At 46.1% G+C, this 26,891-nt stretch overlaps 2 protein-coding genes across 4 annotated transcripts in view; one reads left to right on the forward strand and one right to left on the reverse strand.

Annotated features, from left to right (window-relative positions):
• Window positions 1-9,766, reverse strand: part of SMYD5 (SMYD family member 5) — a 29,165-nt gene extending 19,399 nt beyond the window's left edge. For 2 of the 3 annotated variants that reach the window (XM_085848594.1, XM_085848593.1), the window contains exons 1-2: window positions 9,422-9,766; window positions 19-127 (exon numbers count right to left, since the gene is read on the reverse strand). In XM_085848594.1, coding sequence (XP_085704720.1) covers window positions 19-127; window positions 9,422-9,766 — 454 coding nt within the window. Of the gene's footprint in view, window positions 1-18; window positions 128-358; window positions 4,587-9,421 lie in introns of those variants that run through there. The other variant, XM_085848595.1, reaches the window with a different exon arrangement.
• On the forward strand, window positions 9,565-24,328 carry UBTD2 (ubiquitin domain containing 2). Its single transcript, XM_085848612.1, has 3 exons — window positions 9,565-9,834; window positions 18,224-18,460; window positions 20,888-24,328. The coding sequence occupies exons 1-3, from the start codon at window positions 9,765-9,767 to the stop codon at window positions 21,301-21,303; spliced, it is 723 nt and encodes a 240-aa protein (XP_085704738.1). The 5' UTR covers window positions 9,565-9,764; the 3' UTR covers window positions 21,304-24,328.
• The last annotated feature ends 2,563 nt before the right edge of the window (window positions 24,329-26,891 follow it).

Below are 26,891 nucleotides of genomic sequence, written 5' to 3' on the forward strand. Positions count from 1 at the left end.
GGTGTGAGCGAAACATACCTCTGTATTTGTAAAGAGCATTCCATGAGAACTGTGCACACACGACAGGACGTTCGGCAAAAATCAGATCGTCTTTGTTAAGGGCCTTCTTGGCAAAAAGACCCTTGCCCTGAAAAGAGGGCAGGAAGCGAAGGGGCGGGGGATGGGGAGGGTTTCGGTGTCAGGAAAATAAATAAATAAATCATTTCACCCACAAGTAATACATTGCCATCAACGAGAACGGCACTCGGTAGGGGGCATACCTCCACCAGGCCGAACAGTTTACGTTTTGTATCATTGATAGGCCAGATCTGCATCCGAGCCTTAACCAAAATCGAATCAGCTTGTTCTCGTCACCTACCGAACTCACGAACCAAGTCTCATCCGAATCCGTCCACAACATTTTGTTGGTCCCAGCTCTCATTGTTGAAGAATCACTTTAAAAAAAACAAGCTCGAATGAGCTAAGATCCTCGTCCTCTTAAAGATGACGTCATAAAAACGAATATGACGTCATTGTGATGTATCAGGTTTGCGATAAATTATCTGTGCTAATGCCCGGCTTGATTCCCGCAAACAAAATTCAAACAGCTTGCCTAGTTTCGGAGATAATGGTATCGGCGATTTCCATTAGCGGCGATATTATGACGTCAACTTTTTTTCTGGGAAGAATTTCCAAAATCGGAGATGGTTACTGCCTGCGCGTGGGCTTTCTGCATATACATGGCAAGTTTCACGAAGATCCGATGAAAACTCTGGGTTGTGAAACAAAAAAAAATGTCAAAAAAGAGGAATGACGTCATAAAAATTGATATGACGTCATAGTGATGCATCATATGTGCAGTAATTCATCTCTGCTAATGCCCTGTTCGATTCCCGCAAACAGAATTCAAAAAGCTTGCCGAGTTTCGGAGATAATTTTTCAGGCGATTTCCATTAGCGGAGATATTTTGACGTCATAACTTTTTTTCTCGGAGGAATTTTCAAAACCGGAGATGGTTACCGTCTGCGCAGGGAATTTTTACATATATATGCCAAGTTTCAGGAAGTTTCGATGAAAACTGGAGGCTGTGAAACAAAAAAGTCCACAAGAACATCAACGCGAGTCAGACTTCGAGATCCTCCACGAGGATAGGAGTAGAAGGGCACTCGGTAGAGCGCATCCCTCCTCCCTGCAATGGCTGGTCCATGAGAACACATCATATCGGGCCCATTACATTTTTGAGGGATCGTGCTCTATAATTAGTTTAGCCCTATCTCTCAATGGTGAAGAATCACTTTTAAAATTCTAGTAGTCGGATCCGGATCTGGATCTTCACCAAAACCTAATCAGTTCGTCCTCATCGCACACCCAGCCTTCCCACAAAATTTCATCCGGATCCGTGCATAACTTTTTGAGATATCCTGCTCACTGCCAGACAGACAGACAGGGGTGAAAACACAACCTCCATCCACCTTCAGTGGCAGAGGCAATGAGAGGAGGTCGTAATTACCAGCCATAAAGGCCAATTTGGAATTTAAATTCCCCTTTCCTTTGTCCCAACCTCTCAACTTCCCATTTATGGAAAACAAATGCCAGTTTTTGGTCAGGTGATATCAAAGGCAAATTTAGTCGGAGCAACATTACGAAACACAACAAGCAAGCAGATGTGCAAAAGTTGGCAAAATTCACAACATGCATGACGCAAATTTATAAATATTGTTGGACAGCCATGGTGTCCCGTCTGCCGGCATTCGTCGGTGGACGGTTAAATATCCCACGATGTCCTCTGCGAAGAGTAGGTGAGTTATCGCTGGTACCCTGAACAAATTACAAATCATTGCCCAGACTTTGCGAGTCGGTGGCGACCCATCCAGGATTGTCACCCGAGCCAAGAAACTGCTTCGGCAGCACCAACGCTCCGTGTAGAACACGATTCACGATCCGATTCGATCGGACAACGAGACGGTGACAACAAATGCAAGGGGCTCCACAACGAAGTCGGACAATAAAGTTTCCAAAAGCCCATGAAAGTTGCAAAAACACCATGGACCGCTCACAATTTAAACAAGAACAGTACTCAGTAGAGCGCACACATCTACCAGGTGGAGCAGTTTACCTTTTACATCCCTCTGATAGGTCGGATCTGAATCCAGACCATAACCAAAATCTAATCGGCTTGTTATTGTCAACTACCAAACTCATCCACCAAGTTTCGTCACAATGCGTCCTCAACTTTTCCGAATATCAGGTTATGAATTGTTTTTGGCCCCATCTCTCAATAATGAAGAATCAGTGAAAAAAATTCTAGTTTCTGGATCTTCACCAACATCCAATTTGTCCTTGTTGTACACCAAACCTGTCCACAACTTGAGATATCCTGCTCACAGACAGACACACAGGGGTGAAAACAAACTCTGTCCACCTTTGGTGGCGGAGGTAAAATAAATAATAAATAAATAAATAAATACATACATACCCCCAAAAAAAGATATCCTATAAAGCCCATTTAAAGGAACAAAACAAAAGCATAGCCAACCAATAAATATCAAGCCAAGAGTTTGTCTATCAATTAGTAACAATCAGGACAGAGCAGAGTTAGCTCAGGAAACTTATTCATGACCGAAGGATTTCCTTCGACCTCTGTCCTCGGGTTACAGAAGAAACATCACCAGAATCCGAGCTTGCCCTTTTATTTCCTGATTGTTACAAAATAGGAGACGGACTTGGCACAATAATTTGGTTGACAGGTCTCTGTTCATTAAATGATGGATTATCCCCCAACCACATCGGCAATTATCCCAAGTAATCCAACCACTTGCTTCCCACGACGGTTGGCGTGCCTCCATCAACACTCTCCGTTGATTTCATCCACGGTTAGTCAATTTTACTGAACACATTAGTCTGCTTGGGCGAGTCAAGATAAACCACAATCAGCTGGCTGCGCAGCACCGTGGAGTAAATTGCCTTTTGGAGGTAACAGGAAGCCAGCTGTCCCATCTGTTTGTGCCGCTATAAAGAATATGTATTGTGACAAACTCGGTCTCCCAAAAAAGGAAGACCCGAGGACCGCCTGAGATGAAATAAATGAACGAATGAAACCTCGTACGACGCTTGAGCGGAGGTGTACTGCGCACGTGTGGTGAGGTGACTCCGCCGTGCAATGCGGTTGGAGATCAATTTGGCCTGCGCGCTGAACCTCGCTACATGCGTTCAGTTTTAAGGAGAATTTGGTGACACGGGAAGTGCATTTTGTGGCTCAAAATCCACAGCTACGGCAATTTTAAACAAAACAGGCGAGATGAATAATAACAGGAATGGGGAGGATGCACGCACGCACGCACGCACGCACGCACACACACAGACTTGTCAGGGACACAGGACAGATGAAAGAATAACAGAAGTGGAAGTGAATGTGGATGGGAGCATTCCCTGAAGTGTCAGTGAGACACAACAGGGATGGGATCAGGGGGTGCCGACAGACTCGCGAACAAGAGCCCAGTCACTCGTGCTGAGACTTGAGTGGATGTGTCCTGTGGTTGGAATGGCTTGAGCCAAGCCGATTGTGGGACTGAGCACGGCACAGACCTCATCCTCTCCTCTTTTCTCTCTCCCTCCTGATTCTCTTCTTGGCACACCTCTGCTTACACAGCCAGCACTGCATCCTCCCCCCTCCCCCATAGCTCCTGCTAACAAATGGCGAGAGTCATGCACGCACTCCCATAGTGACCAAAATGTTCACGAGTCTCCGGGTCAACACACCTGCATCTGAGGTCGCTCAGGTGGACGCGCAACGTCAATGGAACGTGGACAAAGTTTTTCAAGTGGGCGTGCCATTTGACACGGTCACGTGGGAAACGCACACATGCAACCACTATTTTGACGTGGTTATATGGGGGGGGGGTTAGGAATTATAATGGGGAAAGGTTAACAATGTTTTAAACTACAAAAGGAAGGTGAAAATTATTTTAAAAATCAGACACGGGAGCTAGGGTGACAAGGAACATCCTATACACCTGATCCTGGTCATTTCTAACTGGGGATACAAAGCACATATAGTCCAACATTCATTAAGAGATAACTAATTAATAGCCAGTCCTTCATTAACCACCCCACATCCACACCCCTCCTCCCCCCAAAGTTATTTTCGTAATATAACTTTCAAGAAGGGTAGAAGCTTGTGCTAGTACATGTACTTTTGGGTGTAATTAAAAACACTTATTTCATGGAAGAGCTTGTAATATAATAAAGGCTGTACATGTACCTTATGGTTACCTGTAAAAGGTACTAAACCGGTTAACCACCTGACATACGATGTACAACACTGCTCGATAGGTTCCCATCGATATAGGTCCCAAACCGTCACTCCGTAATGTAGAATGATCGGCAAACCCATCAAATCACTTGTGATCAACTTCTGGTTAATGATCGATCGGTAGAGTCCTTGACAATTGCTGGTGAACAAGGCATTCATCCATCCAATGCAATCGAGTACAATTCTCCACTACAGGTAGACACTGGTGGAGGATCGACGTCCCTGAGAACAATCAAGGTATCTCTCACCTGGAGATCAAATTCAGAGCCTCCTCCTTTCTAAATGCCTGGTGTTAACTTCACAGAGATGCCAACTTTTGGAAATCAGAATTAGGGAGGATTTGCAACCGACACCAAATAATGTGCGCGAAGCGCACATCTCGAGCGCGGAGCGCTCGACCCTTGCGGCGGAGTCCAGGGCCCGCCTTAGGGCCCTGGAAGCTCTGGGGTTCCAGACGCTCTCTAGTGCCCTCTGAGCCCTATTTTGGAGCATTTAACATGTTAAGAATTCCCACTTTTTGAACAAAAAAAGGGGAAAATTGTGCACTTTTTAATGTTACATGTATGTTAATATTAGTAAGTTAGGGGACAATCAAAGATTAACAAAAAGCACAAAAGAAGCAATATTTTTCTTACCTTACTGGCTGGTACTACTGCTGCTTGCTTTTTCCATGGCAGCTTTGCTGAGTGACAGCTGTGTGGCTCTTTTAGCCCTTCTGATTATGTCTTTGCTGTATTCTCTCTGGTAGCAAGGGGTGCTATGAGCTAGTTTTTCAATTAAGAGAGCTTCCAGGGTTTTGACACTCAAATTGGGACGAAATTCAGTTTGATTCTTCCGTACAAGACTGAGTGCCCGCTCACATGATGCGTCTGAATGAGGAATGACCAAGATTCCCTTCATCACTTTGCTCAAATTAGGATACTTCTTGGCACCAGTGCAGGGATCTGTGAGCTGTGAAATCCGATGCCACTGCTCATCCACTCTCACTGTCTCAGTAGCAATTGTAGCTATGGAGGCGTCTGCCTGGTAGTGAGCGAATTCACTCTCAAGACTGTCTATGTCACTATCACCGCCACTGAACAGACAGGGGAATTTCTTGATGAAAAACTCCACACAGTCAAACCCCACTTCTTGGTGTAGCTTAACATCCAGCACCTGAGCATGCTTGGCTAATTCATCATCTAGCGGCCAGGTTTTGAAGATGTAATTGCAGGCTTTCACATAATATGAGCGAACTGCACTGAAGAAACCTTGGATGTCTGACTCACTCAGAGTGAAGGTGGATTTCTTGAGACTCCTTTGTTCCCTTATATACAGTTTGGCATCGTTCCCAATCATGAGGTCCTCATCATTCTTCTGATGATGTCTGTCAAAGAAGGGTACATTTACCAGAGCAACCGATGACACCGATGGTTTCAAAAACCGTACGAAGATATCTTTCAGAAGACCATTCAATTCTCCGTGCAAGAGATGAATACAGGGTTCGTCTCTTTGGAGCAGAAGATTCCGCTTCTCAAAAAGCTTGTTAGCATATCGAAGGAAGAAACGATAGAGTTTTGTTTGTGGAGACAAGAACATCCTGTTGACACGTTTTTCTCTAGATTCCTGCACAGTGTTTGAGGAAGATGCGCTTTTAGTTGTAGAACTCGTCGTACACTTAGCCGCAGGGCGATCACACTTGCGTTTACTGCCAGCAGAAGAGGTCAGACTCGTAGTACCAGATCCAATTTTACGTTTGAGGAGAGAGCTTGAGGTAGGTGCAGCCAAGGAAGAAGACCTCTGATTCGAAGGTTTTGCTGAGCTTCTATCAAGTGATTTGGCAAAAGCAGAACTTAACTTGAGTCCTTCTTTGCCTGCAGATGGGACTATCACAGTCTTTCTCGACTCTGAAGGGATCTGCTTTGTAGATGAACGTGATGAAGGGCCGGTGATGCTACCTGCTCTCAGCATTGGTTTTGGTGCTGTCCCTGCTGTCTTCTTCGCAGCAGATACTGCAGTGGTAGTGGTGAATGCTGCTCCACTAGTGCTTGATCCTGCAGTGCCAGTACTGGCAGTAGATACAGTGCCGTCCTTCTTGCTCGTTGTTAGAGTCTTGGCTACAGTTGGTTGCATTTTTCTTCGTACTTCTTCTTTGAAGAAGAGGCGAAGTGGCTCTCACTGTTCAATCAGCCTGTCTAGGCACTGACCAAGGGACAGCCACCTTGTTGCAACATGCTTCAGAATCTTGTGTGTCGGGGCATCACAGAGTTCTTGCAGTGCTTTCACTCCTTTGACGCGTTTACTACTTTTGTCCAAGTAGTAGTAAATATCGATGAGAAAGTCATCTAATTCAATGGGTAAGGCCTGAGCCGCCTTCTTGGCCGTATTGTGCATCATATGGCAAGGGCATCCCATGATGTAGCACTCTGGATTTTGTTTGTGGATATAAGCAGCGACTCCTTTGTGCTTGCCCACCATGACAGAGGCATTATCAGCACAAAAGGAAACACAATTTCCCCACGGAGTTTTCCTGTCACTGAACTCATGATCAAGCAGTTTGAAAATGTTTTCTCCAGTGGAATCTTGTTTGCACGCAGGCAAACTTAGCAAACCTTGCTTCACAATCCCAGCACTGTTGTCATAGTACGAAATCAGGACAGGATATAGCTGGGCCTCACCACTGTCATTGCTTCCGTCTGTAGCTAGGCTAAATGGAGCGAGTCTAGCAATATCGGCAATAGATGAAGCAGTAACATTTGACAACTCACCAATTATTGCTGAAGTTTTTGTTCTTGCACATCCATACTTTGAAGAAACTTTTGAATCTGGAAACATCTTTTGAAATAGAGGTCCAGCATGATCTGAGACTGATATGGGCAAGTTATGTTCCACAATAAATCCACTAAAGAGAAGTTCCGTTCGGGTAACATCCTCTTCCTCGCTTGTCCCTTGTTTGGTGAAATAATTCAGAAGTGTACCGGTACTCGTGCTCGAAGATCTCTCCTTTGCAATATCTGTGTGCCGTTTGCTTCCAACGTGCTTCCGAATATCATCGCGACCTCCGTGCTCAACTGAAATATCAATGCTGCATACTGTACAATACGCATGATGAATTCCTCTTTCAGACTTTTGAATACACGGGTATTGGAGACTGTATTCGGTCTTGTACTTCTGAGACCATTTCTTGGTCTTCGTAAGCTTCTTTTCTGCCATTTCGTAATCAACATCGAGGGCTTGAAGCATCGGTAACTTCGAAGTCGATTACTTCGGTAACTTCGAAGTGATTAGTGAACAGTGCAAAAATATCAAAATTTCGGGAGGATAAGGATAGTGATCGTAAGGGCGGGAGTTTGGGTGAATTTTCGGAAGCCTCCCGATGAAATCGGGAGGGTTGGCATCTGTGACTTCATGGTCAGGGGATGGGCTGTGGATCCTAGGGTCCTGAGTTCAAATCCCCCTCGGCTGTTTAATTCATACCAGGTGGGGTTGACTCTGCCTGTCATCCTTCCGAGGTCGGCAAAATGAGTACCAGCTTGCTGGTGTCCTGTATCGGAGTGGTGACCCGTCCAGGATTGTACCCAAGAGCCAAGGAGACTGTTTAGTCAGCACGAACGCTCTGCACAGAGTATGGTCCCAACCGACTCCTCCTCCATCTCCTCTCCATGAAATTGGACAAAAGCTCAAATAGTAAATTTAATGTTAACACACACAAACACACACATACAAACACATGCACACACACACACACACACATACAAACACACACACACAAACAAACACACACACACACACACACACAAACACACACACACACACAGAGACAAACACACACATACAAACACACACACACACACACACACACGCAAACAAACACACACACACACACACACACAAACACACGCACACAAACACAAACACACACACACACACACACACACAAACACACGCACACACACATACAAACAAACACACACATACAAACAAACACACACACAAACACACGCACACACACATACAAACAAACACACACACACACATACAAACAAACACACACACAAACACACGCACACACACATACAAACAAACACACACACACACAAACAAACACACACACACACACACACATACAACACAAACACACACACACATACACACACACACACAAACACACGCACACACCGTTTGCTTCTCGTTAAGTGAAGTGTTTTTCAGTGACCTTGACCTCGACAAAAATGTCCGGATCGCAAACAGCACAATCCGTACTACACATCATCATCGCACCTCGGAAACACAAACAACTACCTGATGTTCGGCCTCAGGGAGAATGAGTTGTATCGTGTGTTGTGTGTGTGTGTTTGTGTTTGTGTGTGTTTGTGTGTGTTTGTGCGTGTGTATGTGTGTGTGTGTGTTTGTGTATGTGTGTGTGTGTGTGTGTGTGTGTGTGTTTGCCTGTGTCGTGTGTCGTGTTTGTGTGTCGTGTGTATGTTTGTGTGTGTCATGTTAGTGTGTATATTTGTGTGTGTGTGTTTGTGTATGTGTGTGTGTGTCATGTGTATGTGTTGTGTGTATGTGTGTGTGTTTCGTGTTAGTGTGTATATTTGTGTGTGTGTTTGTGTATGTGTGTGTGTGTGTGTGTCGCGTGTATGTGTGTCGTGTGTATGTGTGTGTGTGTGTCGTGTTAGTGTGTATATTTGTGTGTGTGTTTGTGTATGTGTGTGTGTGTGTGTGTGTGTGTGTATGTGTGTGTGTGTCGTGTGTATGTGTGTCGTGTGTTTGTGTTTGTATGTGTGTGTGTGTGTGTTTGTATATTTGTGTGTGTGTTTGTTTGTATGTGTGTGTGTGTGTTTGTGTGTGTGTGTGTGTGTTTGTGTTTGTATGTGTGTGTGCGTGTGTTTGTGTGTGTGTGTTTGTGTTTGTGTGCATGTGTTTGTATGTGTGTGTGTGTGTTTGTTTGCGTGCGTGCGTGCGTGCGTGCGTGCGTGCGTGTGTGCGTGTGTGCGTGTGTGCGTGTGTGTGTGTGTGTCGTGTTAGTGTGTATATGTGTGTGTGTGTGTGTGTGTGTGTGTGTGTGTGTGTGTGTGTGTGTGTGTGTGTGTGTGTCGTGTTAGTGTGTATATTTGTGTGTATATTTGTGTGTGTCGTGTGTCGTACCTTGCGTTCATTGATGAAGCGGATCTCTACATTAGCTTCAGCAGTCGATACATCAATACAAAAATGGAGAAAATGGTCGTCACTGGGCGCCGCCATGATCGCTCCCTTTGACCCTTCGCCCAAACGAGACCGCCGACCCGGAACTTCCTGCCACGCCTTCACCCTCACGACCCAGCGGAGCGATGAACGAGCCCGAAAGGCTTTTTTTTTATCGCCGTGAAGGAGATCGAGTAGTATGTTGTTGTTAAAACATGTAATCGGTCCTTTTTGAACCACGTCGTGAGAACGGAGCCGGTTAGGAGGACGAGGTGTCGCCTGATACTTTGCTGTAAGGTGGGCACACATGGGCGGTTGCGTGGGGACCCGCCATGAAACCAGCAACAGCCTCAACGACAACCCTGAGGTGACGGGAGGTGAGTGTCCTTGCTCTCCTCACACTATAAATAGTCCCTGCTGATATGTCCATTTATTTCGTCGTGCCCCCTTTGGCCCCGCCACTCAGGCTCGTCCTGTACACGGTCGAGCAACCCCTCCTCCCCCGTCCCCATTCCCCCTCCTCCCCCGTCCCCATTCCCCCCTCCTCCCACGTCCCCATTCCCCCCTCCTCCCACGTCCCCATTTCCCCCTCCCCCGTCCCTATTTCCCCCTTTTCCCCCTCCCACGTCCCCATTTCCCCCTCGCCGTCCCCATATCCCCCATTTCCCCCTCGCCCATCCCCATGTCCCCATTTCCCCCTCCCCCGTCCCCATATCCCCCATTCCCCCTCCCCCGTCCCCATATCCCCCTTTTCCCCCTCGCCCGTCCCTATTTCCCCCTTTTCCCCCTCCCACGTCCCCATTTCCCCCTCCCCCGTCCCCATTTCCCCCTCGCCCATCCCCATGTCCCCATTTCCCCCTCCCCTGTCCCCATATCCCCCATTCCCCCTCCCCGTCCCCATTTCCCCCTCGCCCGTCCCCTTTTCCCCCTCCCCCGTCCCCATTTCCCCCTCCCCCGTCCCCATTTCCCCTTTTCCCCCTCGCCCGTCCCCATTTCCCCCTCGCCCGTCCCCTTTTCCCCCTCCCCATTTCCCCCCTCCCCCGTCCCCATTTCCCCCTTTTCCCCCTCGCCCGTCCCCATTTCCCCCTTATAGTATATTTCTATATAAATAAGTCCCATCAGGCTCGGCCCGGTTCCTCACGACTCCAAACTCTCTTTTCACGGATTAAAAATCAGTCTTTTTGTGGAACCATCCAGGGATTTCTCATCTCCACAAGCAAGTGCTGTTTCCTGAGGTCATGTCCTGGAGTTCCACAGTCGTGGTGGTGACTGGCGCGATTTTTGTGATATCGCTGGTGCCACCAAATTATTTGTGGTAGAGGTGATTCCTTTCTACAACTTTGATGATTCTACAGTTTAGTTATGGTGGAAGTGGTGGGTCTGTGGTGTGGTGGTCGGTCTACCATCTCTATCGTTGTCGTGGTAGGACTGCCATCTTCTTCGACAATGGTATTTGTTTGCTACCTTCATGATTCTAATGTTGGTGCAGTCATTGTCGTCTTTTTCGTGGTTGTGGTGGTGCAGTCTTTGTAGTAGCACATGCTTTGTCGTTGTTGTGGTATTGCAGTCCTTCTGATTGTTGTAGTAGAACAGTTTTTGCAGTGGATGTTGTGGTGGTGCTTTGGTGATGGGTTTATAAAACGTGTGAGTGTTGTAGTAGTGCAGTGTAGTGTTGTAGTAGTGCAGTGTAGTGTTGTGTGAATTGCCTTAACAGTTTTGCCAAAAGTCGAGCTCAGGTTCGTCCCTGCCTGTAATACGTGTGGTGCTCCCCTCCCTGCCTGTAACACGTGTGGTGCTCCCCTCCCTGCCTGTAACACGTGTGGTGCTCCCCTCCCTGCCTGTAGCACGTGTGGTGCTCCCCTCCCTGCCTGTAGCACGTGTGGTGCTCCCCTCCCTGCCTGTAGCACGTGTGGTGCTCCCCTCCCTGCCTGTAACACGTGTGGTGCTCCCCTCCCTGCCTGTAGCACGTGTGGTGCTCCCCTCCCTGCCTGTAGCACGTGTGGTGCTCCCCTCCCTGCCTGTAGCACGTGTGGTGCTCCCCTCCCTGCCTGTAACACGTGTGGTGCTCCCTCCCTGCCTGTAACACGTGTGGTGCTCCCCTCCCTGCCTGTAGCACGTGTGGTGCTCCCCTCCCTGCCTGTAGCACGTGTGGTGCTCCCCTCCCTGCCTGTAACACGTGTGGTGCTCCCCTCCCTGCCTGTAGCACGTGTGGTGCTCCCCTCCCTGCCTGTAGCACGTGTGGTGCTCCCCTCCCTGCCTGTAACACGTGTGGTGCTCCCCTCCCTGCCTGTAACACGTGTGGTGCTCCCCTCCCTGCCTGTAACACGTGTGGTGCTCCCCTCCCTGCCTGTAGCACGTGTGGTGCTCCCCTCCCTGCCTGTAACACGTGTGGTGCTCCCCTCCCTGCCTGTAACACGTGTGGTGCTCCCCTCCCTGCCTGTAGCACGTGTGGTGCTCCCCTCCCTGCCTGTAACACGTGTGGTGCTCCCCTCCCTGCCTGTAACACGTGTGGTGCTCCCCTCCCTGCCTGTAACACGTGTGGTGCTCACCTCCCTGCCTGTAGCACGTGTGGTGCTCCCCTCCCTGCCTGTAGCACGTGTGGTGCTCCCCTCCCTGCCTGTAGCACGTGTGGTGCTCCCCTCCCTGCCTGTAGCACGTGTGGTGCTCCCCTCCCTGCCTGTAGCACGTGTGGTGCTCCCCTCCCTGCCTGTAGCACGTGTGGTGCTCCCCTCCCTGCCTGTAGCACGTGTGGTGCTCCCCTCCCTGCCTGTAGCACGTGTGGTGCTCCCCTCCCTCCCTTCTCAGGTGACGCTCTGTCTCACGATATGTTTGTTTTGGCGAACTCGATGCCACTGGTGTTGCCCCTCCGCCGTGATGCTTCATTTATTACCGGACACGATACAATGGGGAAGCGGATGGAGATGCTGTCGCCTCTCCGTGGACCTTATCCTTTGTTTTACTAAACCCGTAATGCCTATTGTTCCAGCTTTACGTTATTAATGAAGATCGTTCACCAAATTATTCCTTTTTTTCATGTTCAGTGACGATGCAGATCAGCGTGATCCAAAAAAGATGAGATGTTTTTGATCGATGTAATTGTGGCATTTTAATTCCTTCTCGCAAGGAGAAACGTGTGTGTGTGTGTGTGTGTGTGTGTGTGTGTGTGTGTGTGTGTGTGTGTGTGTGTGTGTGTGTGTGTGTGTGTGTATATATGTGTTTTATATCTGTTACAACTTTCCAAAAAGCCCATTTGTGCGTTTGGCTTTCACTGTAACCAAGCCTTCAATTTTGACCTTATTAACCCTATAGCGCTGCCTGTAGCGCGTGTGGTGCTGTAGTGCTGCCTGTAGCGCGTGTGGTGCTGTAGTGCTGCCTGTAGAGCGTGTGGTGCTGTAGTGCTAAGGATGCCTCGTAGACACATTTTCCATCAAAGGAAAAACAGTGCCGTTTCTCCTGGAAACCTCTCGAGTTGTTCACCTGCAACTCCTTCATTGACCCCAATTATATCCCATGTTATTGTGGGTTCGGCCGCACAAGCAATTTTTCCTCTCCACAACCCTCTACCCCGAGCATCCTCTCCTATTTCTCAAGTCCCCCTCCTCCACTTCAATTTTGGTGTCTGTCCCTTCTCCTGCCAACTGCATCCATATCAATCTGCATGACCACATCCCCCCCCCCCGCCCCCTCCAATTCTCCGGCTCATCCCTCCTGTGTGCACGCCCCATCAAATGCAGACGTGCCTCTCGCAGACATTCTTCTCATGCCTTATTGCTGAATTTGGTTGCTTGCCATACGTCAGTGGTACCCAAACGTTTTGGGTGTGCGGACCTCTTCCGAACCTCTAAAGATTGTACGGCTCACCATGTATGACTATCCTAGTGACAAAAGGACATACAACTATCAACATAAAATTGCAACACAAGCAAGATGAAGCACAGCCTTCCATGGATGCTTGCTTTTGACATATTGGGAATCGTAGTGTGTGACGACATTTTGTCGTGGGAGAGGAGCGGATGTTGTTTGCTACCCCGCGCACATAGCGCAAAGCGGGATTGGCTCTGAATTTGTCAAATTGTAAGGAATATCGTCCCGAGTGAGCATGCGCACTCCCGGGACAGCAATTGCTTCTGTCTGTCTGTCTGTCTGTCTGTCTGTCTGTCTATGGCAAAGAAAATTGAAAATCTTTCCAAACAGAAAATTCACTGTTTCTACGGGCGTCATAAAGAAAACAAAAAAGCAAGCACAAATAACGAGTTTAACTTGTTAAATAAGGTGGTGTAAAAGATGGTGCATCAATGGTGGTAAACTTCAAATCTATGTTTTTTGGTGTGTTTTTACCTGCAGCCAATAAGCCTTTGTACCTTGAGCTCCTTGGACCTTCGGCTCCCCACCCACTCTGGGCTCCCTGGAGAAAAATCGGGCCGCTCGCGTTTATGGAGGTTTGAATAGCGGACGGTAAACCGGCCACTCGGGTATATGGAGGTTTAAATAGCAGACGGTAAACCGGCCACTCGGGTATATGGAGGTTTGAATAGCAGACGGTAAACCGGCCACTCGGGTATATGGAGGTTTAAATAGCGGACGGTAAACCGGCCACTCGGGTATATGGAGGTTTGAATAGCGGACGGTGAACCGGCCACTCGGGTATATGCAGGTTTGAATAGCGGACGGTGAACCGGCCGCTCGGGTATATGGAGGTTTGAATAGCGGACGGTAAACCGGCCGCTCGGGTATATGGAGGTTTGAATAGCGGACGGTAAACCGGCCGCTCGGGTATATGGAGGTTTGAATAGCGGACGGTGAACCGGCCGCTCGGGTATATGGAGGTTTGAATAGCGACGGTAGACCGGCCACTCGGGTATATGAAGGTTTGAATAGTGGACGGTAAACCTGCCACTCGGGTATATGGAGGTTTGAATAGCGGACGGTAAACTGGCCACTCGGGTATATAAAGGTTTGAATAGCGGACGGTAAACCGGCCACTTGGGTATATGAAGGTTTGAATAGCGGACGGTAAACCGGCCACTCGGGTATATACAGGTTTGAATAGCAGACGGTAAACCGGCCACTCGGGTATATGGAGGTTTAAATAGCGGACGGTAAACCAGCCACTCGGGTATATGGAGGTTTGAATAGCGGACGGTGAACCAGCCACTCGGGTATATGGAGGTTTGAATAGCGGACGGTGAACCGGCCGCTCGGGTATATGGAGGTTTGAATAGCGGACGGTAAACTGGCCGCTCGGGTATATGGAGGTTTGAATAGCGGACGGTAAACCGGTCGCTCGGGTATATAGAGGTTTGAATAGCGGACGGTAAACCGGATGCTCAGGTATATGGAGGTTTGAATAGCGGACGGTGAACCAGCCACTCGGGTATATGGAGGTTTGAATAGCGGACGGTGAACCGGCCACTCGGGTATATGCAGGTTTGAATAGCGGACGGTGAACCGGCCACTCAGGTATATGGAGGTTTGAATAGCGACGGTAAACCGGCCACTCGGGTATATGGAGGTTTGAATAGCGGACGGTGAACCGGCCGCTCGGGTATATGGAGGTTTGAATAGCGACGGTAAACCGGCCACTCGGGTATATGAAGGTTTGAATAGCGACGGTAAACCAGCCACTCGGGTATATGGAGGTTTGAATAGCGGACGGTGAACCGGCCGCTCGGGTATATGGAGGTTTGAATAGCGACGGTAAACCGGCCACTCGGGTATATGAAGGTTTGAATAGCGACGGTAAACCGGCCACTCGGGTATATGGAGGTTTGAATAGCGGACGGTGAACCGGCCGCTCGAGTATATGGAGGTTTGAATAGCGACGGTAAACCGGCCACTCGGGTATATGAAGGTTTGAATAGCGACGGTAAACCAGCCACTCGGGTATATAAAGGTTTGAATAGCGACGGTAAACCAGCCACTCGGGTATATGGAGGTTTGAATAGCGACGGTAAACCAGCCACTCGGGTATATGGAGGTTTGAATAGCGACGGTAAACCGGCCACTCGGGTATATGGAGGTTTGAATAGTGGACGGTAAACCGGCCACTCGGGTATATGGAGGTTTGAATAGCGACGGTAAACCAGCCACTCGGGTATATGGAGGTTTGAATAGCGACGGTGAACCGGCCGCTCGGGTATATTGAGGTTTGAATAGCGGACTATAAAGTGGCTCGCAGGGTTCAAAGGGTTAAAATCTTTATTTTATTTCAAATGAATTATATACTTGAACAGTGTAAAACACAAATCACCTTGTTGGCACTTCAAAAACCTTCAGCTTAGCAGTACTTGGACAAAATTGTACGCCGTTTCGGCCAATCAAATTTGCCACTCGCACTCTCAGGGTGGAGGAACCTCGAGAAACTCCTCCTTCTCCTCCTCCTCCCCCTCCCCCTCTCCCCCCTCCCACTCCTCCTCCCTCCTCCTTCCTGAAGCGTTTCCAATGACGTCCCACATCCGTTTTTTTTAATCAAGGGAAGGTGTTCTATGGACTCTCTAGTTTCTTCTCTTTTTCTTTTCTTTTGCACTCCCCCAAGGGATCAGCACATCATCAGGATCGGGTTAGGAACTACAGCCGAACACAGATTTAATATCCTCATAATTTTATCCAATAGATTGTCACATTAGAGAGTGCTTGTAAAGACTATTGGACATTGACAAATAGAAGTGGATAAAACCTTTGCTTCTAAGAAGTGAATGCACGTTTTATTTATTTATTATTTCCTTGATGGCCATTAAAATTAATTCACTCGATACTTGTGCGACATTGACCGCAATGACGGAATGCATTTGGGGGACCGTGGGTGGTAAGTCGTGTCTCGTGTGTGCCGTCCACCATTCCCAGTTTGTAAATTTAAAATGCGTTCCTCTTTATTTTTTTCTGATTAATCCCCCTTACCACCACCCCTGCATTCAATTGGTTCACGAGCACCAGCCAGAGTGACCACTATATTCGTTATGTATGTATGTCTGTCTGTCTGTCTGTCTGTCCAGAGCACAACTTTGTGGGATGTGATCCGATTTGGATGAAATTTGAATATGATGTTTATATCAATGCCTAGTTTTGTCTTCCTGGTGATGGACATCCCATGCCCACTTGTATTTTTGTTTTTGTTTTTTCATATTTTTTCTCGTTTTTTATTTATTTATTTATTATTTTTTTATCGAAATTCCCGCTCGAGAAATTGTGCGCATTGGCCATATGTACAACAGATAAAAAAAATTCAGTTTGATTCGGTCAATTTTGAGGGAGAAGATAGGTTTTGAAGAAATGGGCAGTGACAGATAGTAGGCAGCTAAGATTGGCACAAGGCACAAGCAGCTCAGATTGCCCATTGTGGGCGGAGCCACACCCAAAAAATAGCCATTTTTAGGGGGTAGTCGGATTAAAAATCTATCTTCTCCTAGGGAATTCACTGAATGGAATGGGTTCTTCGGTATTTGAATAGCAAAATGAATTATCTAAAACTTGTCGTCGTCCGAATTTTCATTTTCATCTCAAGGTCAAGGTCACAAACTTAGAAAATTGCGAATTTTGACATAAAAATCATACGGCCGCCCAAACTTTGAGAGCAAGGATGACAATATTTTTTATGCATAATCTTGAGGTCATTCCCCACCTAAAGTCTAGAAACCATTTTGCTCTATCTCGAACACCTTGCCCGTGGCGCCCCCTTCAAGTTTGTTTTTACGCTGATTTCATCAAAGTATGGATAATCCAAGGAGTGCGAAATGCCATATGGCCTATATGACGTTATATTGTTCCTGGAATGTTCCAGAGGAAGTTTTGCACCAAAGGTCATAATCCTTGACCTTTGACCTTTAAAGGCCACAAAGGTCAAATTTTCAAAGTTGTGGGAATCGAACCGGATTTTCGACCTTCTTCGACGAACGAACTCCAATAAGCTATGGCACATATCCTGTTTCCTTATTTTAATGTCCACAACATTGTTTTGTGACCTTTAAAGGTTATACAAAGGTCAAATTTTGAAAGTTATTGAACGAAACCGGGTTTTCGACATTTTGCAGCTAATAACCTATCACCCGTACCACATAATGTTGATCATTTTTCTAACTTGGTGAAACATCACATTGTCTCATCCTTGACTTGTAAAACAATCTTCATCGTAAAATACCGCTCGTGAACCATCGTCGTCTTCAGACTTGTTTTTATTTAAACTCATAGAGGAGTTTGTACATATTGTTTTTTTACACGAGTGAACATCCTGTGCATAATTCCCCCAGAATTGTGGATGGGATAACTTGTAACCCCATGATAATACATCAGACATGACCAGCCAGTTCGAGAGAATTTTGCCAAAAATGTTCCCCGACCGAACGGACAAGGTGGAAATAATTGTGGGAATTCAAAAAGAAGAAGAAGAGTATGGTGGATGTCATTGGTAAATATTTTTTATTACTATTATTTTTTGTCAAGGGTTGTGTGAATTGTGTTCCTTTTTGTATAATTTTTGGTATTCACCAGGAGGATCTACGCACTCTGTATCAATTAGAGCAGTTTAAACATGTGTACCATTCCCCCATTTGCAGATTTGCTATGTTGTATAAAATGATGGCCAGGTTCAATCTGAACACGTCACGTCATGTTCAATGTCATTTGGACTATTTTCTCGAGAAATACAAATAATTTCACCATTTATTTGGAAACCGTTTTATTAGATATATAGATATACGGCGGATATATATTGGATAAAACAGTTTCCTCTTGAAAAATGAACTTGTTTAATGTAATTAATTCTTCCTGCAGTGGCATTAGGCCGGAATCAGGCCTTGAGGAAGGAGCGTCCAAAATGGAAAAGCAATTACCCCATGACCGAGGGTCAACTGCGTAGCAAGCGGGATGAGTTCTGGGACACTGCACCAGCCTTCGAGGGTCGCAAAGAGATCTGGGATGCCCTTCGTGCTGCGTGCTGCGCCTTTGAGTCGAACGATTATGACCTGGCACAGGCCATTGTGGATGGTGCCAGCATCTCACTTCCACATGGTGTGTACATCTTTCCGTCAAAATGGTATATTTATGTCCTATTAAGGACTTTTCTGCATTTAGGACAAACAGCACACAATGAGGGAATGCTAGGGGGGGTTATCTATCTATAATTCCAGGTGTGTGTGTGTGTGTGTGTGTGTGTGTGTGTGTGTGTGTGTGTGTGTGTGTGTGTGTGTGTGTGTGTGTGTGTGTGTGTGTGTGTGTGTGTGTGTGTGTGTGTGTGTGTGTGTGTGCGTGCGTGCGTGCGTGCGTGCGTGCGCGCGCGCGTGTGACCGCTGTTTCTCGACAACCGCTGGTCCGATCTAATTGAAACTTGCCAGGTATATTGCTGGGGACCTGAGGATGTGCCTTTTCAAGGTTTGATATTAATCGGACAAGTGCTTCCCAAGTTATGGCCATTTATTTACCAACCAATGAAAGAACACATGGCTGCGTAGGCCGGTGCACGGCCGGCTGACGATGACGTCACGTGCCGTGCCGGTTACGATGGGGATCAGTGCCTTCGTTACCGTGGCGAAGGAGTGGCAATGGTCAATGGCAGCAAATGTCATGGCAAGCAAAGACAGGGAGGTAAACTTGATTTTAATTTGGATTTTAATTAACTCTGTGTGTGTAAGTATCACAGCAGTTGTTACTTCAATACAAGCGATAATTCGTGGAATGCATGTGAACATTCCGTACGGGCACGCACCACTTCCGGATAGTGACGACTTAATGTATTCGAATAATTTCTCGATTTCTTATGCGCATTTATAGATGAACACAATGCCCCGATCCAGTCGTCATTTACGAGAGCCAAGGAACGGCCTGTGTGGTTGTTTCTGGCTCGAGGTTTGAAAGTTTTTTTTTTCTTTTTGCACGTATGGTCACGCACGTATGAGCATGCACGTACGGGCATGTACTAGTACTGTATAATGATTAAACATCTTTCCTCTGAATGCAGCATGTGGCCAACTCCACCGTTCCATCAATATGTTGATTTGTATTTAATTTGTTTTAAAATGGCATTTGAAACGCACTTTGTCGGTCTTAATAAGAGCTTGAGATGTGTAAAGCCCACTCCCTTTCAAGGAAGGTTGGTATTGGCACCGAATACTGCTTACAAGCATTTCTACCCACATCCTATAAGTGAATCAAGAGGAAAAATAGGCAGCTAAGGTGCAGTACCCTCAACCCAAGAATGTGGGGATAGTGGAATTGACAAGTCAAGGCCTGGGGGTGGGAGGATAGCTTTTAGGTATGTGCACATATCTTTGAGCTGTCTAGCCTGGGTTTGAATCTTGACGCAGCCATAAACTTCCACCATGGTGTTTCACATCCAAGGCAATGCAGTAATGTGTACACCGTTCGTGAGAAAGACTATGAGCCAGAGGACTTGTCTTGGTGGACCTGAAGGATCCCACGGTGTCTTTCGTGAAGAGCAGGTGAGTTATCGCCTGCAGCCTGAACAAAGTCGAAATTCCACCTTCAGTCAAACATCACACCTGGCCAGCCATTTCAGTCTTGGGCTAAAAACATTCTCCAACTGATCCTACAAAAAGGTGGGAATAATGTGTGCTGTAAATAAAGAAGAGGAAAAATAAGAGTCAAGCCTCAGGGTGCCTCAAGAAGGCACAAGTAGCCCAACCAGTTGCGGTTCCCTTTCACGTAGCAGCAACAATAGGAATCAAAATATGTTTCTTGTCAGGTGAGGCATGATGCCCTCAGGTCTGACACAAAATCTGGAAAAGTCATGTCCACACAATCGTTCTACGTTACCTGAAAGGCACGTCTACACAAGACAGATGGCATACCATGTACATTTCATCAACCTTCCGCCTCTTACCTCGATGATCCAGTCACAAAAAATTGTTAACAGACGATCATGCAGACTGACAGAGGTCTGAAGTGTAAAACCACGAAAATACACATCGACACAAGTCGGACTACCAACCACATTTTCATTAACCTGCCTCAATTACTTGCTGAGATATGGAGCAGAACTGAAAAACCTAACAGCCGCACGAACGGATTGGCAGATGGACAATAACATCCACGGCAATACCATTCAGGCCAAAATTGTCTGAGGAAGAAAAATACATTTGTTAAAATGGAAAATGAGAGTCACCATTTGCACATAATGAACAAGTATACAATGAAGCCATATATCACACATACACGTGGATACCTTGAGACCTGGGAGTGCTCTTTCCACCTTCTGAAACTCATATATGGAGATAACACACACACACACACACACACACACACACACACACACACACACACACACACACACACACACACACACACACACACACACACACACACACACACACACACACACACACACACACACACACACCATTTTGCTTTGTGTTGCAGTTCAGAACAAGTCTGCATGTGCTTTCAGATATATTCTTTCGCCTCTGCTTACTTATTTCACAGGGACACTTACTGACTGCTATGATGAGCTGGGAAACCGCTATCAGCTGCCTGTCTACTGCCTTGTGCCACCAATCAACCTCATCACAGAAGATTCAACCGAAGACACCAGTGGCGGTGGTGGCCTTGATTCTGATGCTGGAGGCTGTGATTATCCGCTCCGACTGCGCCTGTCAACGGGCCGTGATATGGTGTTGATCATTCGTACGACGGACACCGTGAACCAGGCGAAGCGCAGATTGTGCCAGGCTGAGGCGAGCCTCGAGCCAGCGCGGCAACGTTGGTTTTATTCGGGCCGCTTGCTGGGAGATCGAACGCATCTCGCGGACCTCAAAATCCCCCGGGATTTTCTGGTTCAAGTGGTGTTAACGCCAGCACCATCAACAGTTCAAGGAGAACCCACACCAGTTGAGAACTGATTGGCGATGGCATGGTTTTGAGAAAGTGCTTGGCAGTCACCCGGTCATTGACTGTGCCTGCACCTGCAGTGCCTCCAAGGGCTTGATGTAGGTTTTGTTGGTGTTTTTCGCTCGATGCAAAATTATTGTCTTGGCTGTAAGGCCGTCGTTTGATCATCCGATGGTTTATCCCGACATCATGTTTTGTTTTTCATCCTTCATCCATTTTTTTCTCTGTCCCCCTTATCACTCGCACATCGAGCTGCCACGTGGTAGTCTCGACGGGGCTGCTCGATGATTGCGCACTCATCTTTTATGCATGTATAAATGCTTTACCTTTACGCTCCTCCAAATTGATGTTGACATTTACACCCAAATACGAGATAAATTCAGCTTCACTCGGAAGAAATTAAATCGACGACGACTACTTCTTCAGGCATCATAAAGTGCCATTGATTTTGCTTTGTGCGTGTCCGCAAAACCGAATACAAGAGGAACATAGGATGATAGATATTACTGAAGGAAGGAACAATTTTTTTGTTGTTGTTTGCCTTACACTTGTCAGTCCCTTGTTTCTTGAAGGGGACTTGATGTGCCGTACTCGAACAATGTCACCGAGAAATCAAAACTTCACTGCTGCTCATATAACTCGGATCTCGTTTAAAAGGTGCGTGAAGATTGCTTCGGCAACTCGTAAGGTGCTGAAACGTCCTTTGTACAGTGGGACATTACACGACCATGTCGGTCAATACACTACGCGAAACATTTGGAATGTGAAGTTTGCATTGCGCAAGCTTCGAACGATCCTTTTATCAAGTCAATCACAACTTGTAAACCATAATCCAAGAGGATTTAATCGTCGGAGGTGCATTTGTAATTCGGTAACTGCAGCTCTTGACACTTAGCATGTTTTGCTCGTCATGTACACGATAATTATGTAACTGATCATTGTAAATTAATAAGCTTTTTGTTGTTTCTTTTTCAACTATATCCATTACCCAAAGCCTAAAATTAACTCTATTTTGTGCATACGAGTTTATGCATATTCTACATCTCCAGTGAACTGACCAAAGTGCAAATTATTTCTCATTGATTGTGATTGTTCAACTGAAAATGACCACTGACCAGCAATAAGCTTAGACATGACATTGGCAGACCTTTTTATTTATTTTTACTTTGTCTTCATCAATGCAATGATTATATCTGTGACTTCACAACCATCTGCTTTAATCGCAACACTAAATCGTACTCTGTTCTGCAGGTTTGTATCCACGACACGTTTCGATCATTTCGGAAATGGTTGCCTCGCATAATCTGTGATGCTGAAGCCCGGCTAACAGTCGGGCTGGATTGTGTGTAGCGCGCTACTTTGGGCGAGCCAGCATGGCACGCGTTAATTTCTGACGTGCTTTTTCTAAACGGATGTGCACTGATGCTAAATTGTTTACAACTTGTGTGTAATGCACGTGCATAAAAGGGAGATGGGCCTAAGGAAGTTGAAACTTTGAGTTGAAATCCGGCTCTGACTTCGTAGCCTGGTATATCTGTGACATTTTGTATACGCACTTGAAGATCCAGTGTGCAAAAAGGTTAGCATGTGTTGTTTATTTTCCTTTTTTTATATAAAGTTTCTGTTTGCCCACTTGGAGAATAAACAATGAAGTCAATGATTTTTATGTATAGTAAAAAAAAAAAAAAAAATTATTATGAAATTTGTACAAAAAAAACCTTGCAATTTTGTGTCGCGTGCGGTCTCTAGAAGCGATATTCTTAAATGATACATTCTGTTTTATTAATCCATCTTTGTTTGTCAGAATTTTCTTCTGAATGCTTTTGAGTTGGGTGCATGTCAGTATGTAAGCGGGAAAAGTGATGTGGGGAAGGAAGCTGTGGGCTAGCAAGATAAATGGGAGCTACGCACACTCCCCTCTGAACTGTCTAGCCTGTGTTGGAATCGCGACACAGCTTTAAACTGTCATCCCGGTGTTTCGCAGGAAGGGTGATTCAACAATGTGTGTCGTCCCTCGGACGGACGTTAAACCGGGCGTCCTGTCCGCCAGCATTTGTTGGTGGACATTAAAGACCCCACAATGTCTTTCACGAAGAGGACCAAGTTATCGCCGGCATCCTGAACAAGTTCAAAATTCCCACAACCTCGTTCGAGTATCGCGCGTCGGTGTGGCGGCCCGTCGTAGATTTTAACCCTTGCCAAAAGAATGGTTTGGAAGAACCGATGCTCTGCAAAGAGTATGGTACATTGATGATCATGAGGATGACGATGAAGGAAACTGTTAAAAGCACTGAAATTATGTTTGGCAATGGCACTTTGTGGGAAGTCTTGTCTTGTAAGAAGTCCTGCACCTTCCATTACAACACACTTTCTGCGATTAAAGTACTCTCATATACTAGTAGTCTATTTTTTTTTCCTGTACAAGTCACTTTTCAACCTCGTTTGTGTGTAAATAAGCCCACTTTCCTTTGTTCAAGCCAAAAAGAAAAGTGCGGTTGGGGGGGGGGGGGTACACGAATGATATAGGAACACTATTACACAATATATTGAGCCAGGAAGGAAATGTATGCAAGATTATTGATTCACAACCATTAATTTAATAATTTCTCATAGGATGGCACTGACGGTAACACTTTCTCCAAGATTTTGGTCGATTATAGTGACTTAATGACTCACCTGATGAAGGCCTCCTTCCACAAGGATACGGTCCATTCTTTTCTATCCTCTGCAATTTACAGCCATTGTACTCCAGTTAATTTCCTTGTCGTCTCTCCATCTAATCTTCGGTCATCCTCCGCATCTTTCATTTCCTTTGGGTTGTCAGGTTGTAATTTTTGTTGTCTACCGGTTACCTGTTGCTCCATGTCCAGCCCCGTTCCGTTTCGGTTTTTTTGATTGTGACCAATATGTTGTTGAATTTATTTTCATCTGATCCATTGGCTGCTTCATCGTCATCTTCTCATTATGTTTTTTTATTTTTTTGTTGCTGCATCTTCTTTGTAAGAAGCAATTTAATAAACATTTGTGAGTTGATAACGTTTCACTGCCATACCTCATTGCTGCTATTACATGTTGATTATAAACTTTGCTTTTCATGAGGTTTTAAAAAAGAAATTATTTTCATAATTTCTTCTACTAATGCTGCCTATCCTGCTCTGGTACATCTCTTTTGTTAGCCTGAGTGAGTGTAATCATTGGTGTCTTCAATTTCAAAATGGTCGAGTTGATATTTCTTACTTTTTGCATAACAGTTTAATGTAACTTTTGTCTTTGTCGTGTTCGTTTTCATCCGATCGTCTGAACTCTCCAAATTTAGCCCTTGGATCATAATTTCAATTCTTCAGCGTCGTTAGCCTCGTCCGTTCCCCGAGGAACTGGAGAGGCTATTGTAATGCTGTACCAGTACGTGTGTCTGACTCCACACGCAGATCAATTTTAATATAGCACGCCCCATGTGTGTGAAAGGGGTTACCTAGACAAATACCCCGGCGAGGCTCTGCATTGTTAAACACTTTGTCTTGTTTGAGACTAAAACAAACTGTGCAAATTCTAGATGGTTCTGTCTTTCTCTGTCAATACTAATGCTTTTTATTTTCCCAATTTAGCTGTGAGAACGCTCTTGGGCATGCGGTAACCAATTTTGATGAGATTTCTCGGACGTCTCTTGCCACGACTTGGGTGCAGTTTCAAGGTCACTTCCAGCATCCAACACTTCACTTAATATGTTTATATATTTAGACACTATAGAGTGTGTGTGATGCTATTTGTTAACATGCTTTTAAGTGCTTTTTTTCATAACTCGTCGATATACACACACAGGTTTGTTATTTTATTGAATCGGAGGGCTGTAGAAGAACAAAAAGAATGGCAACAATCCCGTGACGAACAATAAATGGAGACTATAACAACCCGTGACAGTCGGAATTGAAGCACCGCCCACCAGAATGCCATGACATCATCCAGCATGGTGACTGTTTTGAGAGTTTCGTTTTGACTCGGCTGAATGGAACAAACGGAGGGGTTGAAAGTAAATTTTGCTGTTGTAAGCAGAATTATTCATTGTGCCGACTACATTTGCTGATTATTTGTGAAGCGGTGAGAAAAGATAGAAATCTCGACTGATAAAGTTTATTTATATACATAAATTGTAGTTATTGGAGCATGGAAACAACAGCACTATTGGTAAAGAGGAGTTTTATTACTGTGGGGCAGATACAGTATCAGGTGTAATACTTATGCCCTTCCTCCTTAAGAGCAACTGATAGTTTGGCAGAGGAATGTGTTGTTTTAATCCTGGATTTCAGTTCTTTAGGTGTCCCACAGTGATTTGGTTGGGCTGGGTCACGGCAGATATTGTACGTTGTAGTCTTCCTAATTTCAAATGGACATAGCAGTACAGAAAGGTACGTTATCATGCTGATAGTCATGAGAGAACTTGCTGTTGTATTGCATCAATGACACAACAGTGCAACATTGTCAAAAAAAGTCACAATAAGATACTGTTGTGGTCACGCGGTGCATATGGTTGCCCGGTTCAAATCCAGGGAGTTGCCTCAATGCGAGTGTATCGGTCAGCTGAGTAAGCGGTCCTGGGCCGGATTACAGTCTTTCCACTTCTGATACCGTCAAAACCAGCCAAGTGTTACGCGAATTGATACCATACGCCTCGGTTCCCAATTACGGCAGAGCGATGCCGAGAAGCACACGGTACAATCTTGATATGCAGCGTTATTTGCCGCAACCGATTAGTCCCTCAATGCTCTTTTATAATTGCCAAAGGGAACCATGACAGCCATACTTCACCCTGAGACCAAGTATGTTTAATCACAACAGTCACAGGGAGGGGAATGTACAAGAAGCAATGCATGTACGTAATAAATAAATGTCAATGTAACAATCCCCTTCACCCACTCTCGAATGCATACGCCTATGGAACAATGAACGGCGATTCCTTAATTACCTAACTTTAGGGCCCAACCAGACACCATGTGAGATAGACAATAGACTGGGGATGACGAGACTGAAGAGAGTTTTCGGGCAAACCCAAAAGAGCCTGCAGGATGGGTCCCGCACAGTCCCGGCAGCTCAGGCAGGTGAATGCCCCATACCACTGGGAAGAGAGAGGAGGGTGTGACTCCTACCTTGGTGGTGCCTGACTCGGATGCTTACCACAGGCAATTTGGCACAGCCTTCTGCACATTAATCAGGGTGGTCTCCTACAGCTTCCGCGTTTCATGTCCATGGCCTGAGGGTTAGCAATGATGCATCACGCCCTTCCATTCTCACTCGCCATTGGCTACTGACCCGGTTTGAGGGCGGAGTGACCCCTCCGCAACCCTTCATCCCAATGTATTGAGGTGATGCTGATGGCTCTGGCATCTCCCACAAAAATTAGCACCGCTGGCCTAGCGAAATGCTAAAAGGAACATGTACAACATGTTGCAGAGGGTAAAACAGTAAGAATGGGGTCAAAAGGGTCGATCATTCTCGACGACGACATTGGGATGGATGTTGTCTAACTAGACATATAAGTGACGCATATCTAAAGAGAAGGGCACTCGGTAGAGCACATACCCTCCGCCACGCAATACATGTCCAT

Source organism: Eptatretus burgeri, chromosome 12 (assembly GCF_056783735.1).
Source record: "Eptatretus burgeri isolate ZD-2024b chromosome 12, Ebu_testis_v1, whole genome shotgun sequence".
Taxonomy (NCBI): domain Eukaryota; kingdom Metazoa; phylum Chordata; class Myxini; order Myxiniformes; family Myxinidae; genus Eptatretus; species Eptatretus burgeri.

Coding starts and splice junctions, on each gene's coding strand:
- UBTD2 (XM_085848612.1), top strand. CDS start 9,765: ATGGGCGGTTGCGTGGGGACCCGCCATGAAACCAGCAACAGCCTCAAC. Junction 9,835..18,223: donor CAACCCTGAGGTGACGGGAG/GTGAGTGTCCTT, acceptor TTCTTCCTGCAG/TGGCATTAGGCCGGAATCAG. Junction 18,461..20,887: donor CAGCATCTCACTTCCACATG/GTGTGTACATCT, acceptor CTTATTTCACAG/GGACACTTACTGACTGCTAT.